The sequence below is a fragment of the Lycium barbarum genome, chromosome 6 (assembly GCF_019175385.1).
Source record: "Lycium barbarum isolate Lr01 chromosome 6, ASM1917538v2, whole genome shotgun sequence".
Taxonomy (NCBI): domain Eukaryota; kingdom Viridiplantae; phylum Streptophyta; class Magnoliopsida; order Solanales; family Solanaceae; genus Lycium; species Lycium barbarum.
The window spans coordinates 129,663,653-129,685,079 of NC_083342.1; the positions used below are offsets into that span (position 1 = coordinate 129,663,653).

The 21,427-nt window shown below is 35.9% G+C and overlaps 3 protein-coding genes across 3 annotated transcripts; 2 read left to right on the forward strand and 1 right to left on the reverse strand.

The window, feature by feature from the left end:
* The first annotated feature begins 8,344 nt into the window (after positions 1-8,344).
* Positions 8,345-9,801, forward strand: LOC132598916 (pathogenesis-related protein PR-4-like). Its single transcript, XM_060312066.1, has 2 exons — positions 8,345-8,729; positions 9,408-9,801. Exons 1-2 carry the CDS (start codon positions 8,409-8,411, stop codon positions 9,621-9,623), a joined length of 537 nt encoding a protein of 178 aa, XP_060168049.1. The 5' UTR covers positions 8,345-8,408; the 3' UTR covers positions 9,624-9,801.
* Positions 9,802-11,353: 1,552 nt separating this feature from the next.
* Positions 11,354-12,930, forward strand: LOC132598918 (pathogenesis-related protein PR-4-like). The gene is made up of 2 exons (XM_060312068.1): positions 11,354-11,962; positions 12,528-12,930. Exons 1-2 carry the CDS (start codon positions 11,642-11,644, stop codon positions 12,741-12,743), a joined length of 537 nt encoding a protein of 178 aa, XP_060168051.1. The 5' UTR covers positions 11,354-11,641; the 3' UTR covers positions 12,744-12,930.
* LOC132598917 (protein SHORT HYPOCOTYL IN WHITE LIGHT 1) lies at positions 12,876-17,238 on the reverse strand. The gene is made up of 4 exons (XM_060312067.1): positions 16,961-17,238; positions 16,515-16,733; positions 14,141-14,206; positions 12,876-13,422 (listed from the first exon to the last, which is right to left on the reverse strand). Exons 1-4 carry the CDS (start codon positions 17,201-17,203, stop codon positions 13,270-13,272), a joined length of 681 nt encoding a protein of 226 aa, XP_060168050.1. The 5' UTR covers positions 17,204-17,238; the 3' UTR covers positions 12,876-13,269.
* Positions 17,239-21,427: the final 4,189 nt, after the last annotated feature.

Sequence of the window (21,427 nt, forward strand, 5' to 3'; positions counted from 1 at the left end):
GAATGAACCTGATCACTTAGATGCGCTTTCTACAGGATTTTCAATAGCTCCTTTTTTTTTTCAACTACAAGAAGATATTGCTTCAAATTATTTCTCGTATATCTTACAACTTCTTTCTGCTTCAGGAGAAAATTTCAAAGTTTTACCTCTTAAGGAGTAATTCAAAGTTTATCCACTCGAGTGTAAAGTTAGAAGTTCCACCAACTTCGGGGGTAAATTTAAGAGTTCACTACTTCAGGAGCAAAGTTCAAAGTCTTACTACTTCGGGAGTAAACTTCAGATTTACTACTCCAGGTGTAAATTTTAGAGTCTTACTACTTCAGGAGTAAACTTCAGATTTACTACTCCGGGTGTAAATTTTAGAGTCTTACTACTTCAGGAGTAAACTTCAGATTTACTATGAGTAAGGAAATTCAGAATATTTCTTCTCGATTATTCTACCTCTTCTGGAGGTGAGTCGTGATATCTTCACAACCAAGTACATGTTCGTATTTATAGGCTTTACAATATTGTCACATTCACTTCTAGGAATGGATCTCTATTTGCGAACCTTTTTAGATATTACTTCTTCAGAAGCAAATCAAGGCAACAAACTTTTCTCTAACACATCTCAATTATAATGACAACAAACTGATCAAAATATCACCACTTCCGGTGGCTAATTTTCTTTGTTCAATCTCTTCCGGAGTATTGTAAGATGTGCCTGCTCATATTTATAATCAAGTTATAAATCCACAAAAAGATAAAAAGGTAAAAACGTTACTGATTGATATTTGGCACAAATATCATGTTTTGTGTCGTATTACAACTTCTTCTTATGACTTTTATCGCTTAATTCATGACGTAGCCGTCGTATTTGAACTTATGTTGTTATATTTTATGTGTATAGGTACGATGACGACAAACGATGGAAAATGTGCTTGAAATGATTGGAAGTCGTAGCAGATGTCGATTGGCTGAGGTGACGAGTCGATGACCGCGAAGGGCGAACTAAAAGGAGAGTAATCGACTGCAGATCCTCGCTTTCCTTCCGCATCGCGGAAGGATCGCGAGAAGCTCCAGAAATTCAGGCCATCGACCCGCATCGCGTGAAGAAAGCGGAACAACTAAACTCAGTCATCAGGGTGCGCGATCGACCCGCATCGCGTGAAGAAGGCGAGAAGCTGCAGATCATTGCGCGATCCTTCCGCGATGTGGAAGGAAAGCGGGACTCTGCGGATGTTTTCCCGATTAGACTAGGATTTGGATTCCTTATTTATTATTTTTACCCTAGCCTATATATAGACGTTTTTATAGCTGAGAACGGTATTCTGGGATTATTCAAGGATTTGTAAGCCACCGTTCTCCTTTTTTCTCTCTCTAGGTTATTTTATTTTTCATTTTTTTCAACCCTAGTTTATTCATGGCTTGTTTTGTCTATGATCGAATCATGAGTAGCTAAATCTTCTAGTTCTAGGGGTGTGGCGAAAGACTTGAAAGTTGATTGGATGGCGATTATTATCTATTGATTTTCCATATTGTGGGTTGCTTATTTATTCTTGGTTTTAATTGTTTGATTATCTGGCCAATAGGTAGACACTATCTGTGGTGCGTGGATTAAACTTGAGAAAGGGGATTCACGTACGTAATAAGAATAAATAGAGTTTGTTCGATTTAATCGTTTCGCTACTGAGGATAGAGATATACCCTTTAGCCCTACTTAGTTGAAAACGGAGAAATAAACGTTTCTTGTTACCTCTGATGACCATAGAGATATAGGCGTTATGGTAACATCTACAAGCTTGTGAGTAGTTCGAGAGAATATCATAAAGCATAATTAACCCGTTAACTAGTAACCCAGGAAATAAAATAGGTGGAATTGTCTGAAGATCATCTGGATTGTCGAAAGCCATAACCCTAGATCTTTCTCTCATCTAATAATTCTTACAGTCCTTGTCAACATAGTCCCAGTCATAAAAACACCCATCATAAATTGCTTACTTTTCTTGTTTTAGTTTAGTACAACAAACAATCTTGATTTTCACTTTCTTGAATAGTTTCATTCGAATTTGAATTAGTTTGACAGTAGAATCTAAGTCTCTGTGGGATCGATATCTGGACTTAACAGTCTATATTACTTGTACGACCACGTATACTTGCGTGTGCGTTTGGGAGCAACAAGTTTTTGGCGCCGCTGCCGGGGACTTAGCAATATTACTGTTTTTCTAATTTGGATTTTATAATTTCTATTCAAGTTTTTATTTATTTATTATTATTTTATTTTATTTTTAATTTAATATTTTGGTTAGTTTGCTTGATATGGCATCTTGGAGTAAAAATTGGTCGAATATTGGTTGTTCCTATTTTGGTGATCCTTGTTTGATTTGTGGGGGACCCCACCTGTGGCAACACTGTCAAAATATTTCCGGGAATGGGTTGTGTGCACCTTCCCAATCTTTTGAGTGGAATATTTGTAATATATGTGGTGGTCAAGACGGTCATTGGAATGGTTGTCCTAACTCTCACTCCCCATCCCCGAGCCCATATTATGATTCTCCTGTTATTTGTGATGTTGACAGTAGTAACGAAGTGGAGGATGCGGAAAGTCTTGCTCGGGTTAGCGATATGATGAAGCAAATAGGGGAGCAAATGATGGAGCATGATGCATTAATGAGAGAGCAAAACGCAGAAATGTGGAAAGCCATAGAGAGGATTCGTGCCAACCTCACAGAGATGCAGGCCGAGGCCGAAACTTGTAATGATCTACAAGTTATAGGCTTAGTCAATACTCAAGACGAACCTCAAACAGAAGAAGAGAGCGAGTTCCCACAAGTAGATAGCTTTGAAGAAGCAGAGATAGTGAGCCAATCTTGGCTAAAAGAACAAGATCAACAAATGAAATTTCATGGGTTTCTCCGTGATGGTCTTACAAACATGGCTACACAACTGATAGAAGGTAGAACTGAGCTCGGACAAGAGATAGACCAATTTGGCTCAGATATCCATGGCTTGCAGGCACAAATGAATAAAAAGGTTGAGGTGTTTGATGCCCAACTACATATTACCTTGGATAGTGGCCTGCATGTGGAGCAGATAGAGGAACTCCAACCATTCGATCGGATCTTTGTTGATGATGTCATTGTTGAGGAAGTGTACAAAAGTGAGGATGTAAAAAATAATTCAGTTTTAGATTTGGGGCGTGTTGGTCCTCATTCTAAACACTTTTCTACATTATGTTTGGTTGGCGACATGGAAAGCGAGCCCTCCACGCCGATGAAGAATTGTAGAGATGAGAAACAAGAGCCTTACATCCTGAAATTTGCCACACTGAAAAGACAAAGCGACATTCCTCACTTAAGGGCCAAGAAGTTCAAGAAATGATATCTATTGATTGGTTCTTTTATTTTCACACCACCGCCCCAGAAGCGTGATAGAAAATTGGATGCAAAATTAGGGGTGAAATTCATAAGTTCGAGGTGGAGGAAAAAGTTGATTCATGTCATGCCATGACGATTAGGGGAAGTCTGAGTACCCAAAGTTGAAAGCTGAGGAGCATGCCAGAGTTTTAAGTGTGGGGTCATTCGCCCCTTGATGATGAGAGCATGTTGCTAGCTAGGCCCTAGTGGGCCCCAGGGAGTATTTCTTACCTTACTGGAGCTTTATTTGATTTCAAATATACATGCATTGAGGGCATTGCATAGTTTTAAGTGTGGGGTGGGAAAATACGTCCCTGGTTTGTAACAACATGTTTTGAGGTTGCGGATGGTGATTAGTATGCCTTGGGTTTTTTTTTCGTTTTGCATCTTAGTGTCAAAAAAAAAAAAAATAGAAAAAGTTGGAAAAATTTCAAAAAAAAAAAAGATTTTATTTTCTTTATTTTTCTTTGATAACTTCTTAAGCCCCTCATTAGTAGGCATTCATCATCCACCCCCTTTGGTTTTCTTATGGCCTCGGTTCTTTCCCGAGGGGGGGCCTTTGAACCGGGTGTAGGTAGATTTTTTTTTTAGTCATAGGGAGGGCTGTTCCTGATGACGGATGGATGACAACCTACTTGAGGGAAAATCAGTCCGTATGCTAGGTGCATTCAAATGCTAGGTGCACGGGATAGGTGAAGTCTTGGCATATGAGCGATCTTGAAATGTTTTATGAAAGCATGCCGTGAAACTTGTATTACTTTTCTTGGAAACACTTGAAAATGGTTTTTGTGTTGACTCGTATGACCCACTTGGCATTGTTTATTTCCATTGTGTTTGATTGTTTCGAGGGACAACCGGATCCCTCTTGCGTTGATTATGTGCCATGTGTAAGTAAGGTTTCGTTTTTGAATCCATATTTGGTATTGACATCTAGAACTTGCCCTGTGTGTTCACAAAGCGAAATGAAGTTTGGTTGAGTCTAGAAAGTGATAGAGGTGTTTCTTTGATTAGTCACTAAAAAGCCTAAAAAGTTATCCCACCAACTTGCAAATAGCACCCTAGTTAACCTTTTTGAGCCTTTAGCCTTTTCTTTGATAGCAGTTAATTAGCCTTTACCCCTTCGTTCTATAAAACTTGATTTTTGATCCAAATACTCTATGAGCACTTTAATCATTTACATGTATAATGGGAGTTGGGAGGTGAAATAAAAAGGGGAAATGGTTGTTAATTGTAATCTAGGAAGACAATGGGAGCACCGAATGAAAAGAACTAATTCACTTGTTAGCTGGGAATTGAAAGAAAAAAAAAATCTGAAAAAAATATATATATATATATGTGTAGCGGAAAAAAAAAAGTTTTCCTTCTAACTTGTGTGACTTTTAAAGAGTGGTGCTAGAACAAATAAAATGGGTGAATTAGGAGAAATTCAAAGGTTGGTTGGTATTGAGTAAGGGCTAATAAAGAAAACGTGCAAGAATGACGAATGTATAAGTATTAAAGTGCTTAGGGAGGTTAGTCACTATTATCCAAATAATTCCTACCTGTCCCTTAGCCTACATTACAACCCTTGAAGTCCTACTTGATTCTAGGCTCGTCTGACTTGTATTAGTAGAGTGGTTACACTACGGGCAAGCATATGGTATGTCGTACATCACATGTGATGTTCTTTGCGAGAGTGAGTGCATTTATTGATTTCAGGTCCATTGATTTAAACATGTATTTCTTGATGAGATATCGACTACTTTGTTGAGGTGAGGGCACATAATTAGCAATAGAATGGTGAAGTGTTGATTTCTCGATCATAAGGTTACCTATATGCGTTAAAGTGGTGTTGTTGAGTCAAACTGTTTTGAAATTCGAAATGTTTTCGTTGAGAAGAAGTACTTGGTGCTGAAAATGAGTTTTGTTTTTAAACCTTTGGCATGGCTTTCACAATCTGGGTCGCTGGTTTGTTTTGAAAATCTCGCTTCAAGAGTTAGTCATACTAGCCGAATCCCGTTGCAGACCTGTTTGAATGAGTGAGCTAGAAGTGTAGTCTGATGTTGGTTTGTGTCTCCTCGAGGGCGAGCAGAGTCTAAGTGGGGGGTGGTGATATTTGACACAAATATCATGTTTTGTGTCGTATTACAACTTCTTCTTATGACTTTTATCGCTTAATTCATGACGTAACCGTCGTATTTGAACTTATGTCGTTATATTTTATGTGTATAGGTACGATGACGACAAACGATGGAAAATGTGCTTGAAATGATTGGAAGTCGTAGCAGATGTCGATTGGCTGAGGTGACGAGTCGATGACCGCGAAGGGCGAACTAAAAGGAGAGTAATCGACTGCAGATCCTCGCTTTCCTTCCGCATCGCGGAAGGATCGCGAGAAGCTCCAGAAATTCAGGCCATCGACCCGCATCGCGTGAAGAAAGCGGAACAAGTAAACTCAGTCATCAGGGTGCGCGATCGACCCGCATCGCGTGAAGAAGGCGAGAAGCTGCAGATCATTGCGCGATCCTTCCGCGATGCGGAAGGAAAGCGGGACTCTGCGGATGTTTTCCCGATTAGACTAGGATTTGGATTCCTTATTTATTATTTTTACCCTAGCCTATATATAGACGTTTTTATAGCTGAGAACGGTATTCTGGGATTATTCAAGGATTTGTAAGCCACCGTTCTCCTTTTTTCTCTCTCTAGGTTATTTTATTTTTCATTTTTTTCAACCCTAGTTTATTCATGGCTTGTTTTGTCTATGATCGAATCATGAGTAGCTAAATCTTCTAGTTCTAGGGGTGTGGCGAAAGACTTGAAAGTTGATTGGATGGCGATTATTATCTATTGATTTTCCATATTGTGGGTTGCTTATTTATTCTTGGTTTTAATTGTTTGATTATCTGGCCAATAGTTAGACACTATCTGTGGTGCGTGGATTGAACTTGAGAAAGGGGATTCACGTACGTAATAAGAATAAATAGAGTTTGTTCGATTTAATCGTTTCGCTACTGAGGATAGAGATATACCCTTTAGCCCTACTTAGTTGAAAACGGAGAAATAAGCGTTTCTTGTTACCTCTGATGACCATAGAGATATAGGCGTTATGGTAACATCTACAAGCTTGTGAGTAGTTCGAGAGAATATCATAAAGCATAATTAACCCGTTAACTAGTAACCCAGGAAATAAAATAGGTGGAATTGTCTGAAGATCAACTGGATTGTCGAAAGCCATAACCCTAGATCTTTCTCTCATCTAATAATTCTTACAGTCCTTGTCAACATAGTCCCAGTCATAAAAACACCCATCATAAATTGCTTACTTTTCTTGTTTTAGTTTAGTACAACAAACAATCTTGATTTTCACTTTCTTGAATAGTTTCATTCGAATTTGAATTAGTTTGACAGTAGAATCTAAGCCTCTATGGGATCGATATCTAGACTTAACAGTCTATATTACTTGTACGACCACGTATACTTGCGTGTGCGTTTGGGAGCAACACTGATGGATGTGGCCATATTTTAAAGGAATCTTTATATGACTGGTAGTAAAGTTTAAACAAAAAATAATGTTTAAGCCATGTGAAATTAAATATAACTAAAGCCACATAAAAAGAATCTTTACAGATTTATTTTCTGCCCCACAAGATTGACAAACACATACCATTGTTAAGGCTTTTAAGAAAACATACTTGGTAACGAAGTGGTATAGTAACGGGAGTCAAAGGATTTCTTATCAATTGTGATTAATACCCTAATAATTCACGCAGTGAAGCTTTGATGTGATCAATAATAATTCACGTTAGAGTTTCGTGCTGATAACGTGTTATAAAATAATAAAGTAAGCAAGAACAATATTGTAGACAAAGAGAGAAGATAAGAATTTTTTTATTTCTCTTGTTAGGGATTCTATACAATGAAGAGAACATCTCTATTTATAGGAGAAAGTTAACTTAGTGTCAAAGTCACAAACCCTAAAATTTCTCCTAAAGATAGACATCCATAATTAAATAATATTTATAACAATTATAACATAATTAAGAAACACATCACTGAATTATTTGGGCACTGAGATGGGAATAAACTAATCAAAATTTGCCAAAGAAGTGACTTTTTTCTAATAGCCGCCTCACAAGGTTAATTAAGAGCCGCCATACATATGAAATATATGATGTTATTGACTAATGAGCATCTCTACCTCTCGCAGACGAAGCTTTAACCAATGGTAGAAGTTCAAGATCCCCTATTATCTTTGTATTAGGTGAACTAAAACTTGGATAACATAGAATAATTGCCTGAAACATTTTAGCATTTTTATTAAAGGTAGCTTTGAGATCGAATTTTGATATATATATATATATATGCGCAAAAAATAAGGACAAAGTTAGAAATGTTCCAAGGAAGGAGAGAAAGGGAGCCAATGGGAACAAAAACAAATTGTTTTTTGTTATATCTGAACTTCTGAATTCTCTATTTAAGAAAAGATTTTAATGTAGTACTAAAGGGGATTCAAAACTTTAAGTAAAGATTTTAATGTAGTACTAAAGGGGATTCAAAACTTTGTCTTAGGCCACAGCCCACAAGTTTATAAGGAAATTCAAAAAACTTCCTTTAATTCTATCAGGCTACTTTTTTAATATTTGAATTTAAGTTCTACACACCACTATGTAATGATTGTTATGCCATTAGATACAATTGACCTATAATGATATATAACTTTTCATAGCAAATCTGATATGGTAATCTTAAAATAAGATAATAGTTGTATCATTGCATGCTAGTTAACTTGTACTCTCTCAATAGTTCTTTCTTTAAGTTATCAGTATACATAGCTTAAATTCTTAACATTGGCCTAGATATTTTATGTGTCAATATATTTTATACTATCCGTACTTAATACTTAGACCGTAAACCTAAATAAGGGGTTAGTAGAGCTCACGAGCCACAAGCATTATAAATAGCCCAACAATATCCCAAACGATATATCATCCTAAGTGACCTTCTTGAAACCAAAATCTTAGACAAAACCAAAAAATGAGGAAGTTGAGTCTTTGCTTATTAGTGCAACTAATTAGCATCTGGCTGACCACTGGAGCTTTTGCAGAGCTGTGTGGCAGTGAAGTTGAAGATGTTGGTGGTGCCAATGCCATGGTGGGACAATCAGCAAATAATGTGAGAGCAACATATCATTTGTATAATCCACAGAATATAGGGTGGGATTACCTAAGGGCGAGTGTTTACTGTGCTACTTGGGATGCTAATAAGCCATTGGCATGGCGAAGAAAGTATGGTTGGACTGCTTTCTGTGGTCCCTCTGGTCCTCAAGGCCGACCTTCCTGTGGCAGGTGCCTGCGGGTAATATATTAATTTGTCGCAGTAGATAACCTGTTTTATTTTTTAATAACGTAGCACATTTTATGGACCAATCTAATATAGTATATAGAAGTTAAACCTGTTTTAATTTTAAGCTAACTTCGCTATATGAGCTTGGAAAACGTAGCTAGTCCCAAGTTGGATAAAAGAAGGAAGCTTTTCAGAGGTGGATTTAGAAATTGAAATTTATGATTGCTCACAACGATCTCAATTGATACTATAATAATAATAATAATAATAATAATAATAATTGGGTTGATAGTAAATATTTATAAATATCAGTAAATTTTTTAATATACATACAGTTTCTAGGCAAAAACTACTTGATTCGTGTGAACTGGTAAACAACCCTCTAGATCCACCCCTAAACATTGTATTTGTAGCTTAACGTACAATATCTAATTTATGATTAATTAAAAATAATCTGACTATGATTGATCCTCTGAATAAACTATAATTATTTATAGCGCAACTCCAAATAGTTGGGACTTGGGATTGAATCATAACTGATAGATTGATTGATTAAATTTCAAGTTCAAGATATGAACACTAGAAAAGAAATTTGACTAACTTGTTTGACAATCCCAAGCTTAAATGAAATTTTGCCGACCATATTTTGGCCTTGCTATGAATTTGATATATAGTACCAAAATTATGCAGGTGACAAATACTAGGACTAGGGCACAGGTAACAGTGAGAATTGTGGACAGATGCAGTAATGGAGGGCTAGATTTGGATGTCAATGTTTTTCGTCAAATCGATACTGATGGAGTCGGAAACCAGCAAGGCCATCTCATTGTCAATTACCAGTTCGTGAATTGTGGTAATGGCCTCGATGTTCCTCTGCTTTCTGTAGTTGACAAAGAACGAATATAAAACAGAACATGGGAAGCAGTACTAGTGTTTCGTGAATGTAATTATAATGTATCAGCCTTGATAAAGTATGTAAGCTCTTTTGGCACTCCTCAGGTGCTTTTTGGGCATTATAAGCCAAATAAAGATGGGGCCTTTTCATGTAATACCAAGTAAATAAACACACACTGCTGCTTGTCTCTGGTGCTAGTAGCCTTGTGTACAAATATTCCTAACATATTAGTTGGATAAATTGGACGGCTTACATTTTGTGAAGTAAATTTGACATATTAGTTACAGCCACATAGACCTAAGACAAAGGACAAATGATCCAGCTTCGACCTTGTTGGATTTAATTCAGTAGATGGTAAAGGGCCTTAACCCAAGATTTGCGTTAGGAAATCTTCTGTACTATTTGTTTCCGAATAGCATCAGAGTAGCTCTAATTGGACATTGCAGTTCCTCAACTGGTCATCTCCATGAGCTATTTCCAGTCTAGCAGGAATAATACTATGGATGGGGTCTAAATTGAAGCCTATTGTCTGGCCAGCTAACTTGCAGGTTGCGCTCCACTCCATGCACGACGATCATCATCTTCATCTGTCCTAAGGTTGCGATTATTGTGTAAGTATGATACGCCTGTCCATACGCCTCAAATAAGTAAGATACTAGTAAAAACTACACAACCTGGTAAAAAACTGGTTGCGTAGTTTAACCCCATCTTTAACGTCTCTCATAAAAAAATAGTTATCGGTAAAACATCAACCCGCATCCTATGTTTATATCAATCCTATAGATGCATGACATATGTTAGCACATTGACTTCTATCAATTAACTATAGTTCAATATATGTATTCTTTTCTCATTATGTTACTTAATCATAATAATTTTTTGGTATAACTATCAAGCGCAAAAAAATATGTATTACTAGTCATTTGCATATCTAGTAAGGAACAGGAAATGACAAATGGGAACACAACATTATCATAGAGCACTAAAAATGAAAACATATATACTCCCTTAGTCCCAATTTATGTGGCACCATTTGACTTGACACAGAGTTTAAGAAAGAAAGGAAGACTTTTGAAATGTGTGGTCCAAAACAAGTCTTATATAAATGTATGACTGTAAATCTTCTTATAAAGTTAAATTGTTTCTAAATATAAGAAATGTGACATTCTTTTTAAGACAAACCAAAATGAAAATGGTGTCACATAAATTGGGACAGGGAAGTAGTAATTAGTAGGGGTGGCTTATATAATATTTAGTTACTTGTATATAACATATATAGAGTGTTGTATAAATTAATATGCGGGTTAAGAGTTTGAATAAAATGATAGATTGTGACAGTTTCTTACTCTAACTTTGATAGAATTCAAGGTGAGCATAAAAAAATTAATTATAACATAATTAAGAAAACACGTCACTGAATTTGCCAAAGAAGTTAAAGACTTTTTTCTAATAGCCGCCTCACAAGGTTAATTAAGAGCCGCCATACATATGAAATATATGATGTTATTGACTAATGAGCATCTCTACCTCTCGCAGACGAAGCTTTAACCAATGGTAGAAGTTCAAGATCCCCTATTATCTTTGTATTAGGTGAACTAAAACTTGGATAACATAGAATAATTGCCTGAAACATTTTAGCATTTTTATTAAAGGTAGCTTTGAGATCGAATTTTGATATATATATATATATATATATATATGTGCAAAAAATAAGGACAAAGTTAGAAATGTTCCAAGGAAGGAGAGAAAGGGAGCCAATGGGAACAAAAACAAATTGTTTTTTGTTAGTTCTTTAAATTATCAGTATACATAGCTTAAATTCTTAACATTGGCCTAGATATTTTATGTGTCAATATATTTTATGCTATCCGTACTTAATACTTAGACCGTTACCCTAAATAAGGGGTTAGTACTTAGTAGAACTCACGAGTCACGAGCGACAAGCATTATAAATAGTCCAACAATATCCCAAACGATATATCATTCTAAGTGACTTCCTTGAAACCAAAATCTTAGACAAAACCAAAAAATGAGGAAGTTGAGTCTTTGCTTATTAGTGCAACTAATTAGCATCTGGCTGACCACTGGAGCTTTTGCAGAGCAGTGTGGCAGCGAAGTCGAAGATGTTGGTGGTGCCAATGCCATGGTGGGACAATCAGCAAATAATGTGAGAGCAACATATCATTTGTATAATCCACAGAATATAGGGTGGGATTACATAAGGGCGAGTGTTTACTGTGCTACTTGGGATGCTAATAAGCCATTGGCATGGCGAAGAAAGTATGGTTGGACTGCTTTCTGTGGTCCCTCTGGTCCTCAAGGCCGACCTTCCTGCGGCAGGTGCTTGCGGGTAATATTTTAATATGTTGTAGCAGATAACACATTTTATAGGCCAATCTGATCGTATATAGAAGTTAAACTTGTTTAAGTTTAGATTATAGATTAACATGGCCAGTCTCAAGTTAGATAAAGAAGGAATATTGTGGATTTAGAATTGGAAATATTTTGGATTCCTACGACTTTTAACATTACAATAATAATTGAGTTCACAGTAAATATATATAAGTATTTTGTGTATTTTATATATATATGGTGTTGGCAAAAGCTATTGGGTTCATACAAACCCATAAACAACCATCCAAATCCACTCCCAAAAAATAGCTAAACGTAAAACATTAATCAAGAATAATATAACTATGATAAATCCTCTGAATAGACTAATTATTTGTAGCGAACCTCCTAATAGTTGGAATTCAACCATAAGTGATTGTTTGATTGATTAAAATTTCAAGTTCCAGATATAAAACTAGAAAAAGAAATTTGACTAACTTGTTTGACCATCTCAAGCTTAAATGAAATATTGCCCACCATATTTTGCTATGAATTTGATGCATAGTAGTACCAATATTGTGCAGGTGACAAATACTAGGACAAGGGCTCAGGTAACAGTAAGAATTGTGGATAGATGTAGCAACGGAGGGCTAGATTTGGATGTCAATGTTTTCCGTCGACTCGACACTGATGGAGTCGGATTCCAGCGAGGCCACCTTATAGTCAATTACCAGTTCGTGAATTGTGGTAATGGCCTCGATGTTCCTCTGCTTTCTGTAGTTGACAAAGAACAAATATAAAACAGAACATGGGAAGCAGTACTAGTGTTTCGTGAATGTAATTATAATGTATCAGCCTTGATTAAGTATGTAAGCTCTTTTGGCACTCCTCAGGGGCTTTTTGGGCCATTATAAGCCAAATAAAGATGGGGGCTTTTCATGTAATACCAAGTAAATAAACACACAATGGTACTTGTCTCTGATGCTAGTAGCCTTGTGTACAAATGTTCCTAACATATAAGTTGGTTAAATTGGTTACGGTTTACATTTGTGAAGTAAATTCGACATATTAGTTACAGCCACAGACCTAAGACTAAAGGAAAAATGATCCAGCTTCGACCTAGTTGGGATTTAATTCAGTAGATGGTAAAGGGCCTTGACCCAATTATTGCGTTAGGAAATCTTCTGTACTATTTGTTTCCAAATAGCATCAGAGTAGGCTCTAATTGGACATTGCTGCTCCTCAACTGGTCATTTCCATGAGCTATTTCCAGTCTAGAAGGAATAATACTATCGGGTCTAAATTGAAGCTTTATTGTCTGGCCAGTTAACTTGCAGGCTGCGCTCCACTCCACGCACGACGATCATCATCTTCATCTGTCCTAAGGTTGCGATTATTTTGTAAGTATGATACGCCTGTCCATACTCCTCGAATAAGCAAGATACTAGCAAAAACTACGCTCCCAAGGGTGCAAAATACCTGGAAACCATAAAGCCCAAAGTAAGGGAATATTAACTACAAAGAGAGAGTCATCCAGGGTAAGGGAATTAACAAACAAAATGACAAAACGGTGCACAGTTTATTTTCATACTAATTATAACAAACTCAATTCGTAGAGAGACCGGTAATGACTAATTAGTAACGACTAATAGGTCTAAGCAGGAATACAATTGAAAATACTCTCATGATGCAAAGGCCAAGCTGAAAGTAACAAGTTATTAAAGCTTCAGAGAGTCTTGCAACTCTGTCAGAGAATCCACCAAAAGGTATTACTTATAAGCAAATGAAATATCAGTAAAGTCCAATTTTGTAGCAGGAATCCTTCTTATTTGGGTTTAAAGCATTCTTAGATGATAGGCACAATAATTAGCAGATGATTTTATGTTATAATAAGCAAACAACAATTTGAGTCTTCTAGACCGTGATACTATTGGCAGTACAGATAAGTTAAATCTTTTTTCCATAATCTGTCTGCTTGTACAAAACCATATACATATAATGCAACGAGCACAAGATCCATTCAGCTTGAAAGAGTAAAAAAGCTGAATCATTCAAATTTAGAAGAGCTCCAAGCATCAATTATAGTCCAGCATGTCCACCGGACGTGTCTCGAAAAAAGACAGATCAGAATAGGAAGTACATTACAAAGTAAAGTACCACATATCACATGATCATAGAAAATAAGTGGAAGAAGTACCTCAAGAACTGCCTTTGATAGCCACAAAAATGTCAAAATTATAACTCCATTAACAGAAAATGCCACCTACATCCAGTAAAAAGCATGTTACTAACTTAAAAACCAGCGCATGTGCAAAGCACATGTCCCACTCCAGATGACTATCTCAAAGGGGAACGTTCATTCTCTCAAAGAGTGCTAAATTGGAATAAGAACAAAAATCCTTGAATCTACCGCGAGCTAATCAGCTATAATTGAAAGAGCAATATGGCTAACAATGTGATATGCGGTACAAAAGCAGATGGTCTACTTGCTACTGAGTTGATACTTCGGTGACATAGAGGAACAGGGAGTCTAAATCAATGAAAACCAAAAGAACACCAGAGAAAACATAAAAAAGAGTTGTTTTCTCTTTAACTATAGAAAATTTTACATAAGTGGAGATTTTATACATTTAAAGCAAAGCACTCTTTTGTATGCACAAACAAGAACCTAGTAAATTATTTGCGTATAAATACAAAAGGAAGGACAAGAAATCCACATATCGAGGATGAACTTAACCATGGTTCTGTTGGAACACGTATTCGTACCAATCAGATTTTAAGATTACTTCTCCTGGATAATTTCTTATCGGCATAATTTCTGCTTAATTCTGCATTAGAAGGATGAAGTAAAAGCCCATTTAATCACATAAATGACTTTAAGCTCGATACTGTCTACTATAATGTTATCTCTGTAACTTCATTTGCTATGCCACTCATCAAAGAATGTGAAAATACACAAAACCTTCAGTCATCCCCCAATAAGATGCTTGTGTAGAATAATGGTATCCGTCTCCAACAATAATCAATACAACTTCCTTATCTAAACTTCCTTATATTATCAAAACTAAAATTATATTATCTAAACTTCCTTAAAAAGCAGGCATTTACACTTTGAGCATTAATCAGGCTGGAAAAGAAGAGCTAACATTTTAATTCTATCACAGTAAAAGAGGCTTTTTCATATTAGGTACAGTTGATCATAAAAAATCTTGGATTTTCTTACAAATGATTCACAATGGCCCTCTGTGCGATATGAATTCCCAGCCTGAGATCTTAATCTTACTCCTTTTGAGTCATTAAGATCCATAAAACATGTAATACTCATTCACTTCCATTTTTAATGATATGCCTTCAAAGATGCATCAGTCTTCACAGGCTAAACATACTAGGATATTAGGTGTAACATCGGGAAGCATGATTGGTGTTTTATCATTGATGATATCAAGGTTTTATAATGAGTGGAAAAAGAAAATTCTAGCCATAGTGAAGAGAAAGGAACTCAAGGTACTTTGAGACTATAAGGAGACCAATCAGTAGAATAAAGCACAGGTGTCTAGATTGCTTCTTTTTGGTGTAAGAACAAATATATAGAGTAATGCTGACACTTAAATATTTTGATGCACTATACAGAGCTGATAAGGGATGCTACAGTTGTTTTCTGTGAGCATCATTCAGGACTGGACGGGGTGATCTCTATTATGCTGTCAATCTAATGAAATAATCATCTACTAATCAACATAAAACAAAAAGCAGGTAATTCTGCCGTTATAAAGGGCATAGTACCAGGACAATGAAAAGCATTACATCCAAGAAAGCAAATCAATAAAATCCTACAATCTCAGTGTAGGTGGACTAAACCAAAGTTCATAACTTTGATCACAATGTTCTCGAATATCAAATCATCATTCACGTGGGAAAAAGAAAGACTCACAGAAACTTCAAACACCTAACATGTATTCTGAAGTAGGTGATCATATTGCTACTACTATATCTTTGTTTTCGTTTATTATTTTTCCCTCACAATGTCACAGGTCCAATGCTAGCACACCTAATCCATTAATTTTCCTTCTTTGCTAAACAAAGTCCATTCCATTTGAATTTGCTAAAAGAAATATGATACTATATCTTAATAGTGTGAGCTGAATGGATATAGCCGACCCCAAATAATTTGAGACCGAGACATAGTTGATTGATTGTTTGATACAGAAAAGAGCTCAATATCAAAGTTATTACTCCCTCCGTTTCATATTGTTTGTCTTACTCTCCTTATTAGTCGTCCATTTCAAAAAGAATGCTTCTTTCCTTTTTTGGCAACTCTTTAATTCCAACTTCCTACCTGGTATGTTTAAGACCACAAGATTAAAGGGTATTTTTGTACATTCCACATATATTTAGTTTAAGAACACAAGATTCAAAAGTATTCTCTACTTTTTTTAAACTCCATGCCAAAACAAAACCAGACAAACAAATTGAAACGGCCAGAGTATAAACTCATGGAAACCATTATTTAGAGATAAAACACTCGATTTTGCTAAACTGAAGAGCGAAATGAGATTTAAGCAGAAGAATACCAATTGACTGGAAATTGAAACAGGCAGAACAGAGCGAACAGCTTTCTTAGCTTTTCGAGAAAGCTTCTTGAAAACATTCTGTACAAATTTAACCAGAAGATCTAAACTTCGATCTTCCTCTTCTTCATCATCATCATCTTCATCTTCATACTCTTCACTCACTATGTTGCCTCGATGACGGCTCCAATTTCTAGAATCCCCAACCAAATCATCACCTCCCTAAAAAAAAATCCCAAACAAGTATTAATAGAAAAAAAAAAAAGAACTAGAATCAAATGGGGTCTAAAGAAAGTGCAATAGACCTAAAAAACGTATAACGGAGTCTGATTAATTTGGGATCATGACATTTATTGCTGTTGAATGAAAAAAAAAAATAATAATAATAAGCCTACTGAAGATCAATTAGAATTGCAGTGTAGTTAATGTTGTTCAATAAAAAAGGTTACCTGAGGGAAATTGGAAATGCGTCTTGAAGCTTGAAGTTGAAAATTAGAGATGGGACGGAGGTTAAAATGAAGATGGGTAAATTGGGAATAAGGGTTTATGGAGTTGTGATGGTAATTTTTGTAGAGAAGAAAGTGAAGAGGTTTAATGGTGTACGCCATGAAAATGAGTAACAGTTGATTTGTTGCGCATTTAAAGTGAAGGTCAATTGCAACCTGTGCTGCCACCTTCTTCCTATTAACCATTTAAATCTCAACCAAGGTATTTAGTAGGCGTTTCAAGATGAAATAATAGGAAGAAATCAGTATTTGAATATGCGATTTCATATCTGATGAGATGAAATTCCAAATCGTATAATTTCAAAAGACCTTCTAGTAGCGTATTAATTTTATTATGAACTATGATTTACTCATTTGGTAAGATTTTATAAGAATTGGGAAAATTTTGATGATTTTCATAACTTGTGAGATTTTTATGTTTATAAAAAAAAATTGTAACTTAAGAAATTCAAATTGCATGTCTAAACATGATTTCATCTCATGAGATGAAATCATGTCCAAACGGCTCCTAAATGTATTAAGCGGGGTTTAATCCCTTGACCTCAATATAAATAACTCTATTTTCAATCAAGTGCACCATTTAGCTTTTTTATTAACATGTGTTCCATCAGATAATATTATACTACTATTAAAAAATATATACATAAAACATCTAGTTTTACGGAAAGACCATGTGTTCACGTGCCTCATTTTTTGCACCTAAAATTGCCCCTGGCTGACCATGATTATCAACTACCATGACCTAGCCAACACTCACCATCAATATTTTAATCTTAATACAACATCTCAAATTAATAAAAAGGATTCATTATTTCATCACTCTTTGATAATCAATATGGAGGCTCGCGTCTATTTTACATTGTGATAAGAATGTGTCACCAAAATTTTTAAAAAAGTTTTAAAGAGTGGTAGTTAGACCGAAATTATTGTGAGCCACAGTACTGGCCAATCAAGAACGCACACATCCAAAAGAAGAAGGTAGAGAAGATGAGGATGCTCAATTAGATGTGGACATACAAGGAGAGATAGGATTACGAACAAAGTTATACAGGACAAGGTGAGACTGTTCACCGGAGGACAAGATGAGGGAAGCGAGACTGAGATGGCACCAACTGTGAAGAGGTGGTGCGCGAATGCACTAACAAGGCGGTGTGAGAGGTTGGCTATAGCAGATTGAGGAGAGGTAGAGATATGACGAAGAAGAAATGGGGTTGGGGGAAAGTGATTAGACAGAACATGACACGTCTCCAGTTTACTGAGGATATGACCTTAGATAGGAAGATATGAAGATCAAGAATTGTGGTAGAAGGCTTGTAGGCAGTTGAGTGTTGTAGTACTTTTATGGGGGAGAGGCAGGGGCTAATCTTCTCTGCTCATCTTTTTCTTATTTAGTACTAGTATTAGTGAGTATGCTTGCAATATCTTATTCTTCACTTTTACTGCTACATGCTGCTTCATTTACTTTGTTTATCTTGATATTTTGTTGTTGCTATTTTCCTTTCAATGCTGCTTGATTACACCCTTTTGTTTTTTTTAGCTTACCATCTACCAAAAACAATCTCTCTACCCCTCACAAATTAGAAATAAAGTTTGCGTACAACCTGCACTTCTCAAACCCCACTTGTATAATTGCATTGGGTATGCTGGTATTGTTGTTCTTTGACAATCAACTTTTTGTTTGATTGTTTGCACAGTTATTCCACTTTATTACTCTAACAACCCCATAAATTAAATGACGTTGTTATTATTTTTAGGTAATCAAATATTTTTTTCCTTTTAGAGTATTTTCGTAATGTTTCATAGTGTCTTTTTATGTATTTTATTTAAAGGATTTAACAAATTATGTTTTATTTTATATCAAAAACTAAATGCATTAAACGTTGTACTTCAAGACCTCGGGATGAATAGACTACATCTTTTCTCTCCTGTTAGATTAGTGAAAAAAACCGGACAAGAACGTAGTTATGAATTAAATTAATAAAAATAACGTTGAAATATTTCAAATAAAACATGCATTGTATTTCACTGGTACATGCAGTTTGAGGGTGCAATTGATAGGCATCCAAGAAAACGACAACATGAACTTTGGAGGAGTACCAATACATGTCCAAGAGGAAATTCTGAATAGTCTTGGCTTTTTTCAAGGCTATCTACCTTTCAGGTACCTAGGAGTTCCCTTGAGCACAAAAAGGATATCATTGGTTTAGTGCAAACCATTGATAGCAAAATGTTAGGAAGGATCCAATCTTGGACTACTAAGTTTCTTTCTTATGATGGTGGAGTTCAACTCATAAAATCAGTATTTTTTTTCCATATAAGTATTTTGGTCACAAGTTTTTGTGCTGCCAAAGAAGCTGATTCCATATAAGTATTTTGGTCACAAGTTTTTGTGCTGCCAAAGAAGCTGATTGAATTGATTGAAGCTACTTGTAGAAGCTTTCTTTGGACAAGAGGTGCAACAATATCCAAGAAAGCTCTAATTGCTTGGGAGAAATTGTCACACCCTAACGGTGGTAGGGCATGACGGGCACCCGACTCTCATCAAAGTCGAGCGAACCCTTAGACATTCGCTCTATCAAAACCTTTTATTTCAAAAACTTTTAAGAATATAAAACTTTTCCAAATAGAAGTCATTATTTATAACGATTATAAAAACTTTCAATCAAATAAGTACTTTAAACCAATTGAAATCATCTAAAATACATACTCTTTTAAAATCCACAATTGACTCAATGACATCACTTTGTCGACATCTCGACAAACATACCACAGGACACTGTCTGCAGAAGTCTCTAAGAAGTAAACTGAACATTATGAGTCAGGACAGGGCCCTGACATACCCATAATCATACATATCTATACATGACTTAGCACAGCTCCAGAATGAGGTGGAGCTTGCCAATCCCAGCTGACGTCCAAGCATCCTAGCTATACACTTAACCTGCCAAACAATCTGGGGCTGCGGGCATGAACGCAGCGTCCCCAGGCAAAAGGATGTCAGTATGGACAATGTACTGAGTATGTAAGGTGGTAACAAATCATATAATTTAACTTAAGAGGGAAGAAATCACAATCTAACTCAATACCTGCAGCCTTCACTGGAAACATAAATGTGCACGCGAAGTCTCAAAACAATCTTTAAGTAAATAATGCAATCCAACACACATGCCGCTTCCGACATGTTACAGAATGGTCCCTTTGGACAGCCACTTCCGGCTAGTATCATAATAGTCCCTTCGGACGGCCGCTTCCGGCATAATAATGATGGCCCCTTAGGGCAGCCGCTTCCGGCTTAGCTAGGGTGGCCCCTTCGGCAGCCGCTTCCGGCTTAATATCACCATCATATCAACACAAACTCAATCCATAAATATCAATTTCAATTCATATCATAAGTCACTAATCAATTCATCACAATCCAGTTATTAGCCTTAGTCTCTCATAAGAAGTTATCAAATTTGTATCTCACTAGACTTAGGAGGACATACTTCCAAGTTTGAGGGTAGAATTGTTATGAAATTCTTACTACTTATATTCTACTCAATTTCATCTTATTGCCCTACCCAAAGAATAAATGATCATATCAATATAAAGGGATGATACTTTGGAATGTAAACATAAATCGTAAATGAAATGAAGTAGTAAAATCTCACACCCCTTAGGAGTGGTTTTGAAAATCAAACTTTATGTTTCCTTTAGTACAAAACTCATTTCCTCGAAATCATTAGTAAAACCATATACACAACTCAACTTGGCACCTTATGTGTGTTCCCTTCGGAACAGAATAGGAGTATAATATCAATAAGCCATCACAAGAAATATTTAGACCTTATTCGTCTAAGAATGGAATCATATGGAGTACGTATAGAACAAATAATAAGAAGAATCATGCCAAAGGAAGAAAGGTTTGTCTTACATACCTTGTCGCTTACGTGATTAGCTTAACTTATGCTTCCAAACACTGGCCAATCTACAATCAAGGTAAAGGAAACCGTAGACAACTTGAAAGAGCTTCATATACTTCTCTAAGCTCGTAATTAACTTCCGTAAATTTAGGCAACATTTTTCCTGTAATCTTCACTTCCCTCTAATTCCAATTCAATTTAACAACACAATCAGCAACCAACAACAACAAGAACCATCTCATATAAGCCTCTTTAAACTCAAAGCATCAACTCCCAAAGATATACACCAAAACAGCCTGGTATACGCTTTGTATATGATATCTTTACACACTTTATTCTCCCAAATTCAAGAACAACAACTTATCAACAACATCAAAAACAATATCAACAATCATTTTATGTCAATATACAACTAATTCTATCCATTTAATCATACCAAAACAGCCCCCAAGTTATTTGATATCCAACAATGATAACCAAACTTTCAACGTCATTTTGTCTATTGTAA

Excerpts from the sequence above, each read along its gene's own strand:
- LOC132598918 (XM_060312068.1), top strand. The coding sequence starts at position 11,642 with ATGAGGAAGTTGAGTCTTTGCTTATTAGTGCAACTAATTAGCATCTGG. Across the intron at positions 11,963-12,527 it reads CCTGCGGCAGGTGCTTGCGG|GTGACAAATACTAGGACAAG; the intron begins GTAATATTTTAA and ends AATATTGTGCAG.
- LOC132598916 (XM_060312066.1), top strand. The coding sequence starts at position 8,409 with ATGAGGAAGTTGAGTCTTTGCTTATTAGTGCAACTAATTAGCATCTGG. Across the intron at positions 8,730-9,407 it reads CCTGTGGCAGGTGCCTGCGG|GTGACAAATACTAGGACTAG; the intron begins GTAATATATTAA and ends AAAATTATGCAG.
- LOC132598917 (XM_060312067.1), bottom strand. The coding sequence starts at position 17,203 with ATGGTTAATAGGAAGAAGGTGGCAGCACAGGTTGCAATTGACCTTCAC. Across the intron at positions 16,734-16,960 it reads GCATTTCCAATTTCCCTCAG|GGAGGTGATGATTTGGTTGG; the intron begins GTAACCTTTTTT and ends ATTTTTTTTTAG. Across the intron at positions 13,423-14,140 it reads TATCAAAGGCAGTTCTTGAG|GTATTTTGCACCCTTGGGAG; the intron begins GTACTTCTTCCA and ends TATGGTTTCCAG.